At 43.7% G+C, this 19140-nt stretch overlaps 1 protein-coding gene across 3 annotated transcripts in view; it reads right to left on the minus strand.

The window, feature by feature from the left end:
* Nucleotides 1-1260: 1260 nt before the first annotated feature.
* Nucleotides 1261-19140, minus strand: part of rtn1b (reticulon 1b) — a 32316-nt gene continuing 14436 nt past the window's right edge. Inside the window, exons 3-10 of one of the 3 annotated variants that reach the window (XM_035524342.1) lie at nucleotides 18915-19140; nucleotides 18231-18662; nucleotides 3095-3302; nucleotides 2861-2999; nucleotides 2696-2765; nucleotides 2540-2586; nucleotides 2400-2458; nucleotides 1261-2305 (exon numbers count right to left, since the gene is read on the minus strand). The exon at nucleotides 18915-19140 is cut by the window's right edge and continues 185 nt beyond it. In XM_035524342.1, the coding sequence (XP_035380235.1) occupies nucleotides 2263-2305; nucleotides 2400-2458; nucleotides 2540-2586; nucleotides 2696-2765; nucleotides 2861-2999; nucleotides 3095-3302; nucleotides 18231-18662; nucleotides 18915-19140 (1224 nt within the window). In that variant the 3' untranslated portion in view covers nucleotides 1261-2262. Of the gene's footprint in view, nucleotides 2306-2399; nucleotides 2459-2539; nucleotides 2587-2695; nucleotides 2766-2860; nucleotides 3000-3094; nucleotides 3303-9950; nucleotides 10160-12634; nucleotides 12740-18230; nucleotides 18663-18914 lie in introns of those variants that run through there. The other 2 variants (XM_035524341.1, XM_035524340.1) reach the window with 2 other exon arrangements.

Raw genomic sequence — 19140 nt, forward strand, 5'->3', positions numbered from 1 at the left:
GTACCAGCAGGAGACTTTAACTTTGTTTTTGTATTTCTTTTGCATGTCTTACTGATCAACTGTGACCAGCTAAAGACAAATGAAACGGTTCTCTACTTGAATGTAATCTTCCATCATTTCAGCTTCCCAGTTTGCTGCCATCGCCAACTTTCTGCCAACCAGTCAGCACCTATTGTTTGTGCTCAACATCCCACTACCCCACCCTCCTGCGTCAACGTGTCATTTTGGTCCTTGCGGTTGCTGTTCTGCATATCTACCAGCAGAGGGAGCAAGAAGCTGAACTGCTCGTATTCTAGCACTAAAATACTCTGGGTCATGAGTCCCATTTCCGGACCTGTATTTTGTAATCACTCGTAAACAAGTGCACAGTGAATGTAAGTGATTCATTGTGTACACCTTAGGCTGAAATAAAGAGAGGGTAGGAACTCCGTAGCAGTCTGACCATTGAGGGCTATGGTTTGCATGGAGAGACTACAAGAAAATTTGATGAACATATGACCATGTTTGCTTATGGAACCTGTCTTCTCAAGTGGAATACTGTATACTTATTTCTAGGGTGATTTTGTAATGTCAGCACTCATGAATATAAACATTACCTCCTGAAGACAATTCAAAGTTATTTTAATTTAAATTACCAATATTATTTTATAAAGGATGTTATTATAAACTTTATTGCATAAGCAAATTAGATCTTCAAAACATCAAGTTTCTCACTATCAGTTTTGTTGTTTCTTGGCTTCAGACTTCAGAGATGACAACCTATGTCCAACATCCTTTCTTTCATTTTTTTTTTTTTTTTACTATGAAATGGCAGAGTCACTAGTCCACTTTTAACATCACCTGTATCTTTAAGGATTCTTGTGAAGTCTCTTAGGACTCTGTGTCTTCGGTCGTGACATGGGATATTGTGGAGATCTTGCGGATTCCTGGAGGGCTCAGGTACAAACTACTGTGCTGTCATGGCTGGCAGCTCTTTGAATAACACAGCATCCATATCCGTGCCACCTGTCCCTGGCACAGCAGAGAATGAGTGTGGCACAGTAGACTGTGTTTGTGTGTGTGTATGTAAGAGAGAAAGAGAGAGCTAGAATACTAAGATCTTGTCAGTAATTCCAGTATTTTATGCTTCACAGCCTCTGTTAGTCTCTGGTATTTCAACAACTTTGTATATATATCTTATACATGAGTGAATGCATTTTATGAACCACAGCCTTTCATTTACAGTACCAAACTACTTTCAAATAACGTTTTCAGGCAGCATACATTTAAGAACATTTATTTTCGCATTCAGTAACGAGTACATTTTAAGTGCAAATAGTTAAGAGTCCATGGCTAAGAAGAACTACAGTCAACACAGTACAAAGATGGACAGAATCACCAAAGCTGGCATTCGCTCACTTTAAGCTTTCTCCTCCTCCGTCTCTCTCTTTCATTTACATTTTATTTAAAAGAAGTTGATGAGAGTACCTAAAAACATGAGTCTGTGTAGTTCCTGTAACAAATTATAAAAAAAACCCACTACAAATTAGTTTACCATACCTAATCAGGACATTGCTAAATATTTGCTCTTGTTCCACATAGAGAAGGTAAACCTTGGCAGAGCCGCGCAGCTAGCTGATATTTAATATTTATGTTTATATGTTTCCAGGTATACTGAAAGAAGAGAAGCCCCACTCACTGCCCCAGAGACAAAAGAAGCTGGTTTTTTGCCTTTTTTTCTTGAAGAAGAAGAGACTATCACAGGAGAGCACTAAAGCTGAAGAGATCATTCACACACTACAGAGAAACATCTTCAGCACAGCTGAGAAAGCCAAGAACAAAGGAAACGAGAAGAAAGCACGGAATGCATCAGCACTTAAGACTCTTGACTTCATGCACTTAATAAGCAACACAAAAAAAACACATCTAGGTTTTTGTTTTTTTTTGGTGGTTTTGCTTCATTTTTGTTTCAACTTATTCCTATAATTCATTGATTTTTTTTTCTTCAGTAGAGCTTAGTGCTAGAGTGACAGTGTGTCTTTTTTTCTCTATAGTTACTGGGTGAGGGTGGGACTTCTCCTGAATGGCTTGGCTGCTGCTCTAGACACCACAGTGTGCACAAAGTAGAACTATGCTCCAGTAACGTGTGTGTGTGTGTGTGTGTGTGTGTGTATGTGTGTGTGTGTGTGATGGGAAACCCTCTGACCAACAGGAAACTCTTGTTCTGTAATAAGGGGTGAGGTGGTCAGGGCTTCCCAGCATTCTCCAGTGGCTCTCTGGACTTTACTCAGCCTTTCGCTTGGCCCCAGGAATCTTCTCTTGGATCCTGCCCAATCAAATGCACACACAATAAGATACAAGGAATGTTTCTGAATAACGGCACCAAGTAACAAAACCAAAAAAAAACTGACTGGACTTACTTTCCCACCACTGAGTTTACTTGAGTCCTTACTAGTCCCAAATACTGGTCAATCTGTGCCTAGTGACAGACAAGCACAGAGATTAGACATGGAAACCAGAGATGCACCAAATGCAAGAGTAGTATATGCCTGTTTCTTACCTGGTATTTCTCATAGACCACAGGCATAGAGAACATTGACACCACGGCTACAAAGAGGAGTGAAAACCTTTTGTCAGAATATTCCAGGTATTTGTAGTGCTACTGAAAAAAAAGGTTGAGGTGAATTAAAGTCAGTGTTTGGAGAGGAGGTCTCACCCATGATGAGGAGAGTGAGACCGTTGAAGAGTGCTCCTACATAGGTCAGCAGCCACATGAGCACTGCAAACTGAGCATAAGCAGAAAGTGCACTCAAGACCTTTAGCGACACAGGTCAATGCTGGTGATGCGCATGGAGTTCGACAGATGTGATGTCTGAGTTACCTTTAGTGAGTCCACCAGGTCCTGCACTAGGAAGAGTCTGCGCAGCTCCTTTAGAGTGCTGTTCATGTAGTACTGGGCGTTCTCTGCATACCGCTGCATCTGATCGTGGGACAGTGAGATCTCCACCTCCAGATAAGACCTGCATGCAGACGCCAGCTGTCAACATCCATTGGAAACACATTCGAGCTGGCAGTACAGACCCATATGCACACGTGCTCGCGCGGCAGGGCTTACTTAAAGGGGTGTCCCTCGTCGGTCTTCTGCACGGCCTGCAGTACGGATTTGTAGACTCTGAAGCTGATGGTGGCGGACAGGGCTGCCAGGGCCAGGTAGGCGATGACGCTGACCACACTGAACTGAGTCAGAGAGAAGAGCAGCAACAGAATGCTGCTGAACATCAGACCTGTCTGCTTTAGGTCCCGCCAGTACAACAGCTCCATCGCTACAGAGGGGCACAGACAGAGAGAGAGAGAGAGAGAGAGAGAGAGAGAGAATGAGTCAGTCAGCACCCTGGGAGGCTCTCTCTATAAGAGGTGAATCATCCTAAATCATCTTTGGGTCTGAACCATCACAAACACAAGAGGAGAATCAGAGTACAGAATTGGGCAGAAAAATAAAAAAAATGTTATGCAAGTGCCCCAAATAATATGAGTCAACTTGGAAGGAAACTCAAGTGGCTTTTTTTGTTCCATTTTCATCCTATTTTTTCCCGGTCTGTTTGTCCATTCCATCCGTACTCTCCCTCTCCTTCAGCCTCCTCAGTGGAGCCTAATCCTCGCCACAGGGCAGCACGGTGGCCATGACAACAGCCTGGGACCAGGTGATCATAGCAGAAAGCTAGCTGCCATGATTTTAGCATGTATGTAGCCCTACACGCTATGGAATATCATCGACTCACCACAGTGACATCGTGTTTTCCAGAATCAGTAAGGTTTCCAAAATGAATAATTTATGTGTGGCGATTTATATACAATTTTCTATGAAACGATAAGACTGGCAGCAGTATGGAGGAAAGAACCACACTCTGAAACATAAATAGCTTCTCATATGAGCCTTCATTTAGTATGTATTTGCATGTCAATTTGATGTGTCTGACCCCTACCCAATCTGCTCCTGGTTCTTCCTTTGCTACTATTACCTCATTATATTGCATTAGCATTAGGACATAGACCTGCCTATGAAGACGTCAATAATCAAAATATTATCCTAATAAAAAATTAATATGATACCAATCAAACCATTAAAGAAATCATTAAAATTACATGTAATAACCAATAGTGCCTTTATGAATGTCAAATTAATTATCCAGACACAGATCTGTGCCAATCTGTCTCTGTTAGCAAAAGTGGAGCATTATTTCAGGCAATTCTAAACTAACAGCTAATGCAGCTAAATGCTCTAGAAAGCCCCACAATGCCTTCAACCCAGTCTGCACATCCTTGTTGGGCTTCTTTGTGAATATGTAACAGCAGGGCGTGGTCAAGACCCAATTATGGAATAAGTAAAGTGGAATTCTCTTAACACCAATCTGGAGAATTAATGATTTATCAAGAAGAGTTTATTTTAGCCAATAATAAACATGGAAGCTTGCAAGCAAACGTGCAATACATCCAGATAACAAGTGCACATTGTTTATCTATCTACACACTCTTTATACACACACACACACACACACACACACACACACATCACACTTACACACATCCTTACTCCCTGAGACTTGACACTTACCCAACATTCAAACTCTGCCCCATTAAAGTGTGCAAGATGTGTTGCTCTGGAGCTCTCCTATGAATGGCGCTCAGTCTCCACGGAAACCGGGGAGCTGGGTGCAGTGGAGTAGGTGCTGATGCAGTTGCCATAGTGACCATGTTCCATCCCCCCCCTTACCTCCCTCCCTCTCTTGTGCTTCCTCTCTCAGTCACACACCGAGAGTCAAGCCTGCCAGACAGCATAATGAGGTGCTGATGAAGGGAGGGAGGAAGGGAGGGACCAGGCAGGAGAGCAAAGCACAGGAAAGCACAGGGACATTGTCTTGAGCGCAGAACGAGCTCAGACTCATGCTGCACCCAACGCACCTCCCCATCAATCAGACACCGCTAGGCCACTAGATAGACAGTTGCTATAGCCTGCACTGGCAAAGGCTAAACATATTCATTGTTAATAAACGCATCTGCGCACCTGCGCGGCAAAGATATGAAGGCAAAAGAAATGTCACACAGCCTAGTACTAACACGGAAAAGGTACAAAAGGAAAGAGCCAAGGCGGAGCAGACAACGGTAATGGCCTTAGCCTACACAAAATATTGCAAAACATATTACCTGCATAATAGCGTGCATACACGTGGCCATATATTTGTGATGAAAGCGCAGTCTTTGTCAGGTTCCATGTAGTCACCTATGGATGCTCTAGCTTGGGACAAAGTTCCTTTAGAAGTCAACGTACACCGACGTAGTCAAACTGAATCATAAACTGCCTGCACATCCTGATCTATATTTTCTGAGAGCCATGTTCCTCACAGCTGGGTCTTAGCTGGAGGGCTCAACAGCATGCATAGTATATTCCTGATCTACCATGGAAGAGCACAAGGATGCATGATGTTGTTCCTGAACTGTTTGCTGGATTCACAGCAGAGCATGGGCATTTTATTTTGCATTTTAAAAATACTTTAAGAGAGCACAACCACTGTGGCCAAAACCAGTACACATAGTTTTTATATATATATATATATATATATATATATATTAGGTTACTCACAACATTTTACAATTTTACAAATTTTACCCACACTCATTTGCCCTGACACACTCCCTCATATTAAAGAAGCCGACTAGCCCAGTTTCCGTACAAACCCTGTCAACAGAGCCCCAGATAACTCAGTCCGTGACTAATGTAATTACCCACAACCAATCTGAATAACAACAGCCATGGCTGAAGACGCGGGGGGACTGTTGAGGACACACTCGGCAAACAGCACTGCTCAGTGCCAGGGATGTCTGCCTCTATAAATACACACCACATGCTGGCATTTCAAACGTACAGATTAATAAAGTAACATAAAGATGCTCCACAAAGCAATTTAAACATATTACCATCACACTCTGGACCATGTAAAACACCACAAGGCATATTTCTCTTGCAATAAGGAATGAATCATCATTCCCTCCTCCATTACCTACCTGCAGAAGCCAGAAAAAAAATGATTTGGTGAATTCATAATGAAATTCAAAAGTGAAAGATCTATAATTCTAGACATATTTTAAACACCAAGTTGTACAAATGTGAGGCATTTCATTTGAATGTGCATGTGTACATTGTTTCTGACTACACACTGATTACGTACAGTAATACCACAAGATAAGATTAACTTATTTCTGGAGGGAAATTCACTTATTCATAGCAGCAGCATGCGAGGTGTAACAAAAAGGGGGAAAGAAACTTACAGTAGAAATAAATATGCAAGAAAACAAAGAATATAAAGAATATATAAACCACATCAAACTATAAACTCTATACACGACCATAAATACATAATAGATAATAAGACCGGTTATTAAAACCACCCGGTATTGGACATCGTGTTGGCTGTATGAGAACTGAGTATTGCACGTGTATTGAACCTGCACTGGAAAATGACTAAGCAGGAACGGCACATGAGGAGGCACAGGTGCCCAGTGCCCTGGTGACAATAGACTACTGCAGATCACTACTTTATCAGATTTGTCTGTGTGCACACAAACCAGGAGGAACTTGTGGCATCATAAAGCTGTACAGTCTGGGGAGGATTACCATCAGGTGATAGAACATCTCATGAAGTGTATCTTATCGATAGAAATGCAACACTGTATACTAGAGACCCAAAGGTATCTCTTGCTTTGAACTTCTGCATTATGTTTAGCTTGTCCTGTGATCAAATACCCCTTGGAACGAGGTTGGTTTCCTCACCTGTAATTAAAGGCCCAGTTTAATCACTACTTGAGCCACAGGAGGGGTTTGAGCTAGGTGCCCTCTTTGGGACTGCAGACAGACTACACTAAGGATACAATAGCACGTAAAAAGCAACTTGGTCCAATAAGAGAAAACAGTCCAGGAATCCAATGTTGTAGCCAGACTGAGAACCTGCTGCAGATTTAATCAGCACAGCACACACTGAGCTATGTGAAGTACTACTAATAAAATCAATAAAATAGAACTTTATTAATAAACTTCTTTCACGATATCCAAGGTCTCTAATATATGAAATATGTCATATATCATATAAAATATAAATATTGTGAGGTACTGCATGGGGGCTAATACTCTTCTGTGTCTGTCAAGAGGTTCCAAAGAATTATGTCATAAGCTTAAATGTAATCTTACAGAAAAACCTAATGTTAAGGAGTCTTAAAGTCTAAGACCTTTACTGATGGTCCTTTCTGTCATCTAGTCAGAAGAAATAGTTTTGATTATTTAAGTTATTTGTGGCCAAACATTCAAAACGTCTACATTTTGTTTTCTCTAAAAGAGAAGCCTTCTCAAAAATAGCACATCACAGCTTGGTTTCTGTACCACCTAGCTTGTCAATGACACTGAGCATAAAATCGCTTTGGCGTTGTAATAAATGTTGCCCTTATCAAGGTCCCAGTGTTTAAAAAGCTATTGTGGCGCAGAAGCTGTGCTGATAAACACGATTGCTGGCGCGGGCCTCGGCAGAATAAAAGCACCAGTCGCAGGGATCCTCTGTTTGAATTCTAGGTTAGCGGTTCCCAGTAGAGAGCTACATTTAACTGAATGAGGCGGATTCATCAAAGTCAGAGTGTGCGGCAGCATGGCCACATGGAAGGCCTTGCCGTTCTCTCGTTCGGCCTACGCCAGCGGCATCTCTTGGGGTGTTTGATGCGATCTCCTCTGATCTACTTCAGTTCTCGTCTAGCCTGCATCCTCTCAAGCGGATAGGAAGGGAGCTCACAGCACTGAGGGTCCAGACAAATGTTGCCTTGCGTGTTCGCATACACTGAGGAAGTTGCATTTGCCTTAAAGGCAACTAATGCAGCAATGTTTTGTTGGACACATAAAACATGCAGGTGATCACCTGCCATTTTAAATCTAATTATTGGTGGTAAGGATGTCACTTACATGTTGAGGTAGTTTAGTCTTCTTCCTTTCGTATCTCCTCTATGAGGTACCAAAAAAAGCCCCATTTGGTGATAGAGCCAAGATGGCGGCCCTTTTTTTATGGGAGGTAAGAAAATGAAGACAAAGAGAAGACAAACAGACAGCACTACCTGTCTGCTGAGGGGTGTCTCCCCGAAGCTCCAGATCAATACAGTGACAATGACATTAGTGCTCCATTAACGTAGACAGGATTAGCCCTTTACAAAATACTTGCTGCTTTCTGTAAGGTATATTATATAATAGCTGTTAACACAGAACAACATTTTGATTTTATTGGCTGGTTAACCAGTAGTGCAAACCATTAATAGACCTGTATGTGCTTATGTAGTACCTGGACCTTTATTTGGTAATGTAGTATCTTACTGCAAGAGCTACTCTGTTCACTCAAGCCAATGAGGAAGCATTTGCTGCAAAAACCTGCGTCCACGCTGAGGCTGTCTACATAAAGGAGAGAAATTAAAATCTGCTGAAAGCACAGGACATGCTCCTGTTAAATTGCGTCCGAGGTGAGGCACTTGTCAGATTCATGAGTGCTGCACTGCTGTGGCAATACACTGCTGTCTTGTGCGGGGATATAGAAACTGCTGGCAAAAACCAGAGTGCTCTTCCTTCCCATCGACTGATCAAAACATACATCCCACCCAGCAAACAAGGTCCCCACAATAATCCTGGACTTTGAAAATAAGCCAAAATGCACATAAAACATCAGCAATGACATATATTCATCTTGGTAATTTATGAATATGGCATTAGTCACACAGCCTAGTGGACACATGGAACTGCAGAGAGCCAGGGCAGCAAGCCCTGTCAGTAGCTCAGAGCCTCTGCCCTCCAAAGACGCTAGACTGACAGAAATGAGGAATTGGAAGGCAACCGAGGAGCAAAAATTAGCCCCAATAATGACAACAGGCACGAGCCCTCCTCCACAGAACATTCTAGGACATATCCACAAATGGCTGCCTGTGGGATAATGGAGGGCAACAGTTTGAAGGGATGTCTGTTTTTCCCCATAGGCCGGTAAATAAATGATGGTTAACAATAACTCTCTACACACTCACACACATCGAACAGACAAGCATGCAAACACATACACATCCGGTACAGACCACCAGTTGTCTTCGATACAACAAAAGGGTGGCGAAAGCAGCCATGGCAGGCTGCTCAGGGGAGTGTTAAAGCTACGTGAAGGCAGATGATGGCAGCCTGCTCTAGGTAGCCACACCCCAAGCTCTTCTCTCACCCAAGACCGCTCACTCGCCACGGTGTTCAGCCTGATCTAGGTAGCCACACCCCAAGCTCCTCTCTTACACAAGACTGTTCACTCTTCATGGTGTTCAATGTGACAGGCTGCCAGACACAAAGCAGGGAGGGCTACAATTAGACAGACGGCAGCCTACACTAATGAACAAGTCTCCATGGCACACACTCACACACATATCTGACAGAATGGCCATGCAGTTGAAAATGAATTTGATAGATTTGAGAGATGGAAATGTAAGAGAAAGATGCACAAAAGGAATGTTGATGCAGACACACGGGAATGAGAGGACGGGGTGGGTGGGGGTTGGGGGGGGGGAGGGCGCGCCCTATTATCTCAGCCCCAACCCCCCGGCTAGGCCGCCCGAATGAATGTCATGGCACCTGCCTTGACGCAGGCACTTGGCTAAAATGCAGAGATGCGTCTGTTCTGTGTGCTGTATCGCCCAATCCAGTCTGTGTGTAACCCACAGCATCTCTGTCCTTCCAACACCACAGCCACTTTTTGTCAAAACAGCCAATAATAACCTGCATATATCCTCATCCTTTCTCTCTCTCTCACATGCCACCCTAACCAGTGCCAACCCAATCTGTACCAGACCACACTACCCCCCCCGCCCCATCCATGCCTGCAGCACCCCCACCCCCCAGCCCATCCTCACACACGCATGCATGGTACCTTGGCACTTCCAGCTGCTCCATAATCCCTCCATCTTGGTTGAGTCGGCGGCTGCTGTGGTGCTGGTCTGCATGCTGGGCTGGGTGAAGTGAGGGGAGTGATGCTCCGCTACCGCTAACACGCTAACACTCTAACACTCTAACAGTCTACTGCTGCTTCAGCTGCTGCTCCACTGCGCAGCTCTCTCTCTCTCTCTCTCTCCCTTTATCTCTCTCTCCCACCACTCGGTCTATGAATGACCCAAGAGGGAGGAGATAAGGGGAAGGTGGGGGGGGGGGGGGTTGCCTGTCTGTGAGGGTGGCAGTGCTGCCGACTGGTGGAGAGGAACAAACACGGAAGGGGAGGAGAACAGAGGAACGGGGCGGAGCCTGAGAGTGCTGACGCGTTTGAATCTACTGGGACCGGGACGCCATCCCTGCAGCCCGAAATCCAGCAAACCGTTCTCTTGACAGTTAGGACTGGATCCTTTTTATTTTTTCAGAAAAGGACTTATTACACAAATGGTTAGATGTGGACAAGGCAGAAAGCAGTTAGCTGGTCCTTGCAGCGCTTAAACTGAGATGGCTGTGTGGAAAATAGAAGAATATATATATATATATATATATACATATATATATATATATATATATATATATATATATATATATATATATATATATATATATATATATATATATATAAACATGGCTTTATTTTAATCTCTGGTTTTAATCTCTTTCTTTCTTTCATCTGAACCATGAAAATGGTGTATGGATCAGTACGTGTGTGCATGGCACTGCATGGGTATGGTGACATCATATGGGGCATGGGGAATGATTCAGCACTCTTGATTAAGGGCGGCCAAGATGCTCCTGTTCGCCTCTAAGCAGTCTGGCAGCAGGGTCTTACCTCTATGAACACAACTAACAAAAGGCCACAACAGAAAAGACATGCATTTCACTAAACTGCATTATTGCGACAGATAAGGTCCATCAAACTGCGCTAGGCTCATTGCAACCCGGTTTCAGCGCCACGCGGTGCAAACGAGGACGAACAGGGGAAACGCAATCAGGAGCAGGGTGACTAAACATCAGAGTTGACGCCACGCACGACTGTGACAGAAGCTGCTGTAAACACGAGAGAAGCGCTGAGAAGCGTAGCTGCTGCTGAGCTAGGACACAGCTACAGCCGAGGCTCTTGCCGCAGTCAGAGCGGTCCAAGTAGGTCCACACGTTTTGCGCATTGATCGTTAATCTCTGCTGCAGAATATCTTAAAAGAGCATACATTTCAGACCACTACTTTTGATGATATATCAATATAACCGTGGAAAATGAATGCACTTGCTGCTAGGCCTGTGTTAATGTGAGCTACTGCAAAGCCAAATTCCTTGGAGATTTGACTTGGTCAATAGTACAGTCCGGATTAGGATAAGAATGAAAGGGCTTTGCTTCGGCAATATGTAGCCTACTCTCACCTCACATGGTGATGCTGCAGACTGCAATAAAAGACTTCAGTGAGCAGATTCCTTCTGCTATGGTGCCATCTGTTCTCTGGACATCAAGGGCTATTACACGAACCTGACCACTTTTATAGTAGGTTTGGCACTAAATCTTTGGTTAATAGCTGCACAACTCAAAATGTTTACAGACCTGAAATTAATTTAAAAATCAAAACAGGTATGATACTAGAGCCAATACAACACAGAGCCATGCATATTCTGAAAAGAGGCAAAAGTGCAGTGTGCCAGGAACTTAGTCATGGCAGTGAAGGCCTGTCCAAATACTTTTCAAAAGTGCGACAGGAATATCAGCAGGCTTGGAAGCTCATTCCTCCAGTTCCCATCAGGATAAATAGCTGTAGCAGAGCTTTCAAACATGCTTACAAACATTCTCACTTCCAGAGACCACAAGTCTTTCAGGAATTCTCACAGTAAGAGAACATCAACACATCCAAACAGGACTACAGAATGTATTTTCATGCTTCCACTACTACATACACACAACCTACCCAGCAGTTATTTTCATCTGGATATCACATCATTTGAGGCCTTGGTAATGAACTCTAAAACTTGACCTTCTGTGAAAAATTATCCAAAAAAATGTTCCTCCAGGACCATCTAATCAGGAGCCACGTGTGGCTTCTGATTAGCTGGTCCTGGAGGAACATTTTTTGTTTATCTGAAGATTACTGTTCTTTTTTGTTAATAAATGATTACACATCTGTGCCCCATGGGGGCAGTGCTCTTTGACTACATAGGCTATAGCCATCAAAGTATAAAATCTAGGTAAACAAAACAATCTGCTGTCTTTGACTTCATAACCTCAAGAAAAAATATATGTGATCTAAACAAACCAACACTTTGGCTCCTGTTTTTCACAAAGCTAAATGACAGAAAAATAAAAACATTAAAGAAAACAAAGACAAATTGTGCAGATAGAGAAAGAATGAAGGCTCTAGAAACTGCAGCTTCCTGTTGGAGACCCTAAGCACTTCTCCACTGTAAGAGGAGCAAGAGCAGGATCAAAACAATGAGACGGTTTCCTCACAGGATTCTTCTGCCTTTAATGATTTAGGTTTCCTTGACGACGGCATGGAGCTCTGTGGCCCTTGCCCTTGAGATACACGGCAACCTTTTTGCAAATAAAAAAACTCCCCTTTCACCTCCAATGCCATCCTGCTGTACAGTCAGCGCCAACATACTCACCTCTCTTAAGCTGTGATGCATTCACATACACTGACACACATTGCAAAATATCATAAGGAACACACTGGTCCACTTCAGGTAGTAAGAGACACAAACAAATCGTTATTCCGATCAAAGCCACTAAGTCTGAGCACCAGAGGAAGAAAGGGAGGGAAGCATCGTGTGATGGGCTGATGCTCAAAGATGCAGGTGAAAGAAACGCCTTAGCTCCTGCTCTGGTGGAGTGCTGAGCCCTCTGCTGGCAGGAACCGGGGATGCACGCCTCCTTGGCTCAGACAGCACCGTCAACCGGCCCTCCTCAGGCTTTTAGACACTTCTGGGCACACTGAGTGCAGGCACAGGCTGACTTCAGAGTGCAAACTTGGTGTACTTGGCTATAAAGTTTGTTTAAAGAAATAGTTTGTCAAACAAATAAAAATGTACACAATTTTCCCCTTACGCCAAATGAATAGATACCATTACGTGAAACCCAAACGAAACCATTCTGAAACCGATTTGGTGTCGAACATTATGCGGCACAGCTTACAGTTATTTATAAAAAAGTAAAATAAGTATGCCACAAGAGCTAAAAATCTAATACATAGTTGCAGCCATCTTGAAACCTACATTGTCCATTTTATTGTCAAATATCTATAACAGTACAGTATCAGTAGGGTCATCAAAATTGTCATTTACAATGTCAAAAATCAAAATTTAGGTTTGATGCAAGTGTATGGGGTAGAAGCTTCCTTGTTGGCTTAATTTACAGCATTTAGCTGAACCTTTTATCCAAAGCGACTTACAATTATGAGTGAGTATAACTTGAACAACTGAGTGTTAAGGGCCTTGCTTAGGGGCCCAACACTGTCAACTTGGCAGTGGTGGGGCTTCCTAATACAATTCAAGTACCTTAACCACTGCCCTCATTAACCTCACAACTCCAAATCTAGTACAACACTAAAACAGTCAGTTAGCTAAGACACCAAATATGTCTCGGCTGACTGACTTTTAAAGCTCAGGTAAGGAAGTGCTGAAGCACAATGTATAGTTGGCAGGGACATTGTTATTATTTCTAAACATTTGCTATTAATAAATAACTGCAGTAATAAAAAGTAGACAGCAAGTTACAGTGAATCCTATTTTAGGCTTTTATACAGAATATGGCATAAAGTGTTCACTAATGGCAGTAATGCGTGTACATTATATAAGTTGTCACCTGATCCATGGCACAATTCCCATAGAGGTCGATCCACGAGGATTTCAATATTTAGGTATTCAGATTTAAGCTAAAATAAGTATAATGTCCGTGCAGGAGTACCATCTGTTATTGAAGAAAATTAAAGATGATTTCGGTAGGTGAAAATGGCTACACTGCACCTCGCATGGCATTTTCTTCCCCGTGTCACATTTTTGTTTTCTATGACACCCCCTCTCTCTGCTAACGGGAGGAAAGCCCTATGGCCTAAGGCCAATGTGTTTACTCGCTGAGATATCTGGGGTGATAATGGCCTCAGACAATTCGCTGACTTAAGACCATCCGATTCCATTCCAGGCCTCTCCTGTTTTTTAGATCTCAGCAGAAAGGACAGCTTATGGGGTTTTATGGGATGTCCATGTGGAAATTTATCCTTTAATAAAGTTTTTCAAAGTGTGTCCACATCCCAGGGCACGGTGTGTGTTATTGTCAGTGGAACACTGAAAATCTGGAGTCTAGATTTAGTTGGGCTGTGCTTTGATCAGGAGCAACATGTTTTCCATTTTTGAAAAATATCGCCCAGCAAATTATTTAGAATAAGCTTGTACACAGACACCATATTATGCCTCTACGAGCATTCTGGATGAAGATGTCAAATGATAAGCTGTGTTATAAATGTTCTCCAAGTGCTTTTGGAACCGTGTTCATGTCCTCATGCCCCACCGTTGGCATGCATCTTGGAAACAGCATCTCACTTACTGTCTTGTCTATTAGAAGTAAATCTTCTTTTCTGTCCCGCATTATGGTTGTTAGGTGATAACTCATTACTGGATTCGAGACCTAATCAGATGAAGGTGGTTCTGGCTTTTGCGATGGCAGTGGAGAGAGCTGTGTTGGAATTTCGGGATGAGCATGCTATTCCTTTGATATCCAGTTTTCTGGGCTGTCTCCTGGATGTGCTGTTGCTTGAGCAGACTACTGCCAGAGTGCACCAAGCGAGAGTGGCCACAGTGGATATGTGGTCCAGGGCAGTTGAGGCAGTTTGTTTTCATTTGATTTAACTGTTTTTTTTCGGTGTGTTTTGTTTTGTGTGGTTTTGGTTGTTTGATATTCCCCACAAAATAAGGGGGCGTGCTATGTGCACATGAACTGGCCCAGTAAGTGGTGCTCAATATATGATGCAAATGGTCTCTGTCGGGCATTAATGATAGTGTTTTTGCAACCTCTGCAGGTGCTCAAAACAACAGCTATGACTGGAATGACATCAGCTGTAAAAAATAACTATCCATTTTTCTGTGCTAAGCACAAAGACTGACTGACCAGTCTCCTCAATGCCGTTACTCCAAATTCCAAATTCATTCTTGTCTTTCCCCCCAGTTCATCTGCTGAAAATGTCAACATAGAGCTGAAATAAAAAATGCCTATGTGACAGTATGTTCATAAACATGGGAGCAGCAACCATTAACTTCAACAACAACAACAACAATATTATTATTATTATTATTATTATTATTATTATTATTATTATTATTATGTGAATGTGGCTAATATAGAGGTACATCTGGAAATGTTAGCCTGCTGAACATAAGTAATATTAAGGAAGAAACCAGTCATGAATCTGTGCTATTTTTTCAGCATTTTTATTTTCCCCATGAATGTGTGATTTTTTAGTGGCTGCTGGAATTAGAGCCTTTCAATTAAATAATGCACACAAGCACTCTCTCTCTCTCTCTCTCTCTCTCTCTCTCTCTCTCTTTCTCTCTCATTGTCTTCTGCAGTGACCAACCTGAAAGCTGACATTTTAACTGCATTAATGGCAAGTGCCATCATTTAGAGCTCTCCCAGCAGTTTTCCGCCTCAAGCACAGACAGAGGCACCACACCACTCCCAGCCAGAAATGGCAGCCTGTGTGCAATTTAAGTTATTCCAAACCTAAAGTGCTGTAATCTACTTCCTGGTTCCTGCCCGTTTTTGACTGCATGATTTCTACTCGTTAGCTGCAGTGTGGCCATATAAACACATGAGGGCAGCGCTCATCAGTGAGGCGGGGAAAATGTAGGAATGATTGTATTTCCTGAAAAGTTCACGTGGAAAGCTCCAAGCAAGAAGCCACAAACAGGCATGTACTGACATATACACTCAAAAATCTAAAGATACCAGAAATATGAATATTTATATACCTACCCACTAACAATTATAAATGAATAACCTCTGTAAAGAACAGATAGTACATATGGTATACATTGGTGTACATGGAACAGATCTTCATCCACCCTCAGATCTGATTCCATCAGTGAGACATGAACTCCAGTATGTGGGCCAGTAAGGCGGACACGTGATGGATGGTTTCCTCTCTGCACCACGGCGGTTCGTCCAGAGCATGCCCAGCACGGCTCACACCCCACTAGCACATACTGCTTGAGGACACACCAAGGTGACTCTAGTATTCAGAATCTGAGAGCTAGATTCCATTTCTACTGGGTCATTTTTTTTTTGTCTTAGAACATTCAACGTGTAATATTCAGGTTAATTTAGAGCAGCGTTTCTTAGCTCCAGTAACTTAACTGACTTAATTGTCCTCACTATTGCACTGTATGTGTGTGGTGTCTGTGTGTGTGTCTCTCTCTCTCTGTGTGTCTGTGTGTTAAAATGTAAAAGAGTACATCGCCCATCCGTCATGCAATTAAATATGCTCGCCCTGCAGTTTACCTCATATGTAATTAGTGGTTTACAAAAGGCATTCTCCAAAACAGCCACCACTGTCTGTAATAATCTGGCACATATTCTTTTCAGTTCCAGCCTCGCAGAGCTCCAAGCATGTATCAAGATTCACTACAATTACAGTAAAGAAGTGCAGGGGAGTCAAATCTGATGTGCTGTTACTCTCCCCGCAGAAAGATTAAGGTGGCTCTACTCTGGCAAAATACTCAACTCTGCTTGGGAAGATATTTACTCTTTTGTAAGGTACAGTTGCAAAATAATGCTTTGGAATTACCTGGACTACTGCATGCACCTAAAATGTTCTTTTAGTATCATTTAAGTTGTAATGAAAAACACCCACAGCATTTTACATTGCCATATCTTATTAAACAAATGATTTAAGCTATTAAGGTCATTGACAAAAAAAGTATGTGAACAATTTAGTAACTAGTGTTAACTCCTTTATTGGCTATAACGTCAAGTAAATATTTCTTGTAGGTGGTGATCAGTCTTGCAAAGCAGTGGGATGTATTTTGGCATATCTGTACAAAACTTGGGATGTCTTCCTTTAACAGCCTGCTTTACATCACACCACTGAATTTCAATAGGAGTTTGATTTGAGCATTCCAAAACAGAGAGTTTCCTTTCTTTTAGTCATTAAATTGTTGATTTGCCCATATGTTCTGGATTACATTTCATGCTGGATGACCCAAGATCTTTAAAGTTTCAGATCACAGAAGGATTTCTGACACTCAGCTGCAGAATTTCCTCATATAGGTTTTAAACTCTTTGGTCTCAGTGACTGGCAGCCACCCAGGCCCTGAGGCCACAGAGCAGCTCCATATTTCATTCCTTCTATCAGGATTCTCATCTTGGATGAGGTTTTGATGTGTGAGGGTATTCAGGGTTTACATTCAGCATTTTCAAACATAATACTGTATAATGCGTGTTTTTGTCCAGAAAATCTTGCATCTGTAGTGATGTGAAACATCTAGATTGGCAATCTAGATGGGAGCTGTGGTTTCCTCCCTGCTAAGAGCCCTTTCTACCCCATTCTTGCACTGTTCTAAGGCAGACCGATTTTATTGATATAGTTGATGGGACACTGCAGCTCCTTACCTGACACCTGAGAGCTCTTTGCCACTTGACTGAGGATTTTATGGCATGTACATGCACTGACATTCTCATGACACCTGCTTCTAGGCACAGTAACAACATTTGCAAATCGGCCTGACTAGACTGATTGAGATGTGGCTAGGATTTCTGGCAGGGGATGGATGGACAATGCCCACTGACATTTGTTGCATCAAGATATCTTCAGTAAAGATAAGGTCATGTAAAATGTGGGTTTGGTAAATTAGATGTTTTATGATGACAGACACAGATGAGATTACATTTTAGGATCACATTTTAGGAGCCATTAAAGTATCTAAGTAATTCAAATTCAGAGGACTGTTCTTGCAACTGGGCTGTATTATTTTTTTCTGCAAGTAATTTGCATTTGGGCTGTCGGTGAAAACAGTTTCTTGTGTCTGAACACAAAATGGAGCCAGGTGATTTGACAGCCTGGAATCTCAGTTAAAGGACTGAAAAACACAATCGTCATATCTGTAACCTCAGAAAATGTGCATGTCTGAAAGATTTTCAGCATCTGTGTGGATGCGGCATAAACACATGCAAGCGCGTATGCTTAAAATATAAACAACATGCATAACGCCTTACCCTTCTCTCTAGTCAGGCCTGGGAAGATGGCAGGCAGTGCAGTGTGTCTTTCGGAGCCGTGGCGACTCTGGCTGGAACGTCTCCTCTCCGTGTGTGTCTCTCCAGCAGGCCGCTCCACCTTCAGCTCCGGCAGGCCTGTGCTGGGTGCTGCCGGACTGCTGCCAGGCTTGGCCTTCTCCTCTGCACTCAGGCTCTTTTCTTTGGGAGCGCTCCCGGTGGCTGCGGCAGAAGGTGGAGGCACCGGGCTCGTGGGGGTAGAGGTGGCAACCGAGGGGAACGGAGGCTCGGCCGGGCGTGAGTCGGCCCTGCGCCCTTTGCCAGTGGCGGTGTCCTGGGGGAATCTCTTTGGGCTCTCCTCACCACAGGACTCCAGGGCCAGCTCGCTGTCCAGCTCAGCCTCCCGCTCCTCCCGTAGGATGCTGTAATGCATGGGAGTACCTGGGACAGGGGCAGGGGCAGGGGCAGGGGCAGGAGCAGGGGCAGGGGCAGGAGCAGGGGCAGGGGCAGGGGTAGGAGCAGGGGCAGGGGCAGGGGCAGGAGCAGTGACAGGAGCAGGGGCAGTGACAGGAGCAGGGGCAGGGGCAGGGGCAGGGGCAGGAGCAGGGGCAGGGGCAGGAGCAGGGGCAGGGGCAGGGGCAGGGGCAGGGGTAGGAGCAGGGGCAGGGGCAGGGGCAGGAGCAGTGACAGGAGCAGGGGCAGTGACAGGAGCAGGGGCAGGAGCAGGGGCAGGGGCAGGAGCAGTGACAGGAGCAGGGGCAGGAGCAGGGGCAGGGGCAGGAGCAGGGGCAGGAGGAGGAGTAGGGTTAGGGGCAGAGGGTGGGGTAGGGTCAGGGGCTGATGGACTGGTGCTAGGGCTCTTGCTGAAGCTCATGTAGCCAGAGCTAGGAGCCTGTGGGCTCGACTCTTCAGA

This window comes from Electrophorus electricus, chromosome 3 (genome assembly GCF_013358815.1).
Source record: "Electrophorus electricus isolate fEleEle1 chromosome 3, fEleEle1.pri, whole genome shotgun sequence".
NCBI lineage: Eukaryota > Metazoa > Chordata > Actinopteri > Gymnotiformes > Gymnotidae > Electrophorus > Electrophorus electricus.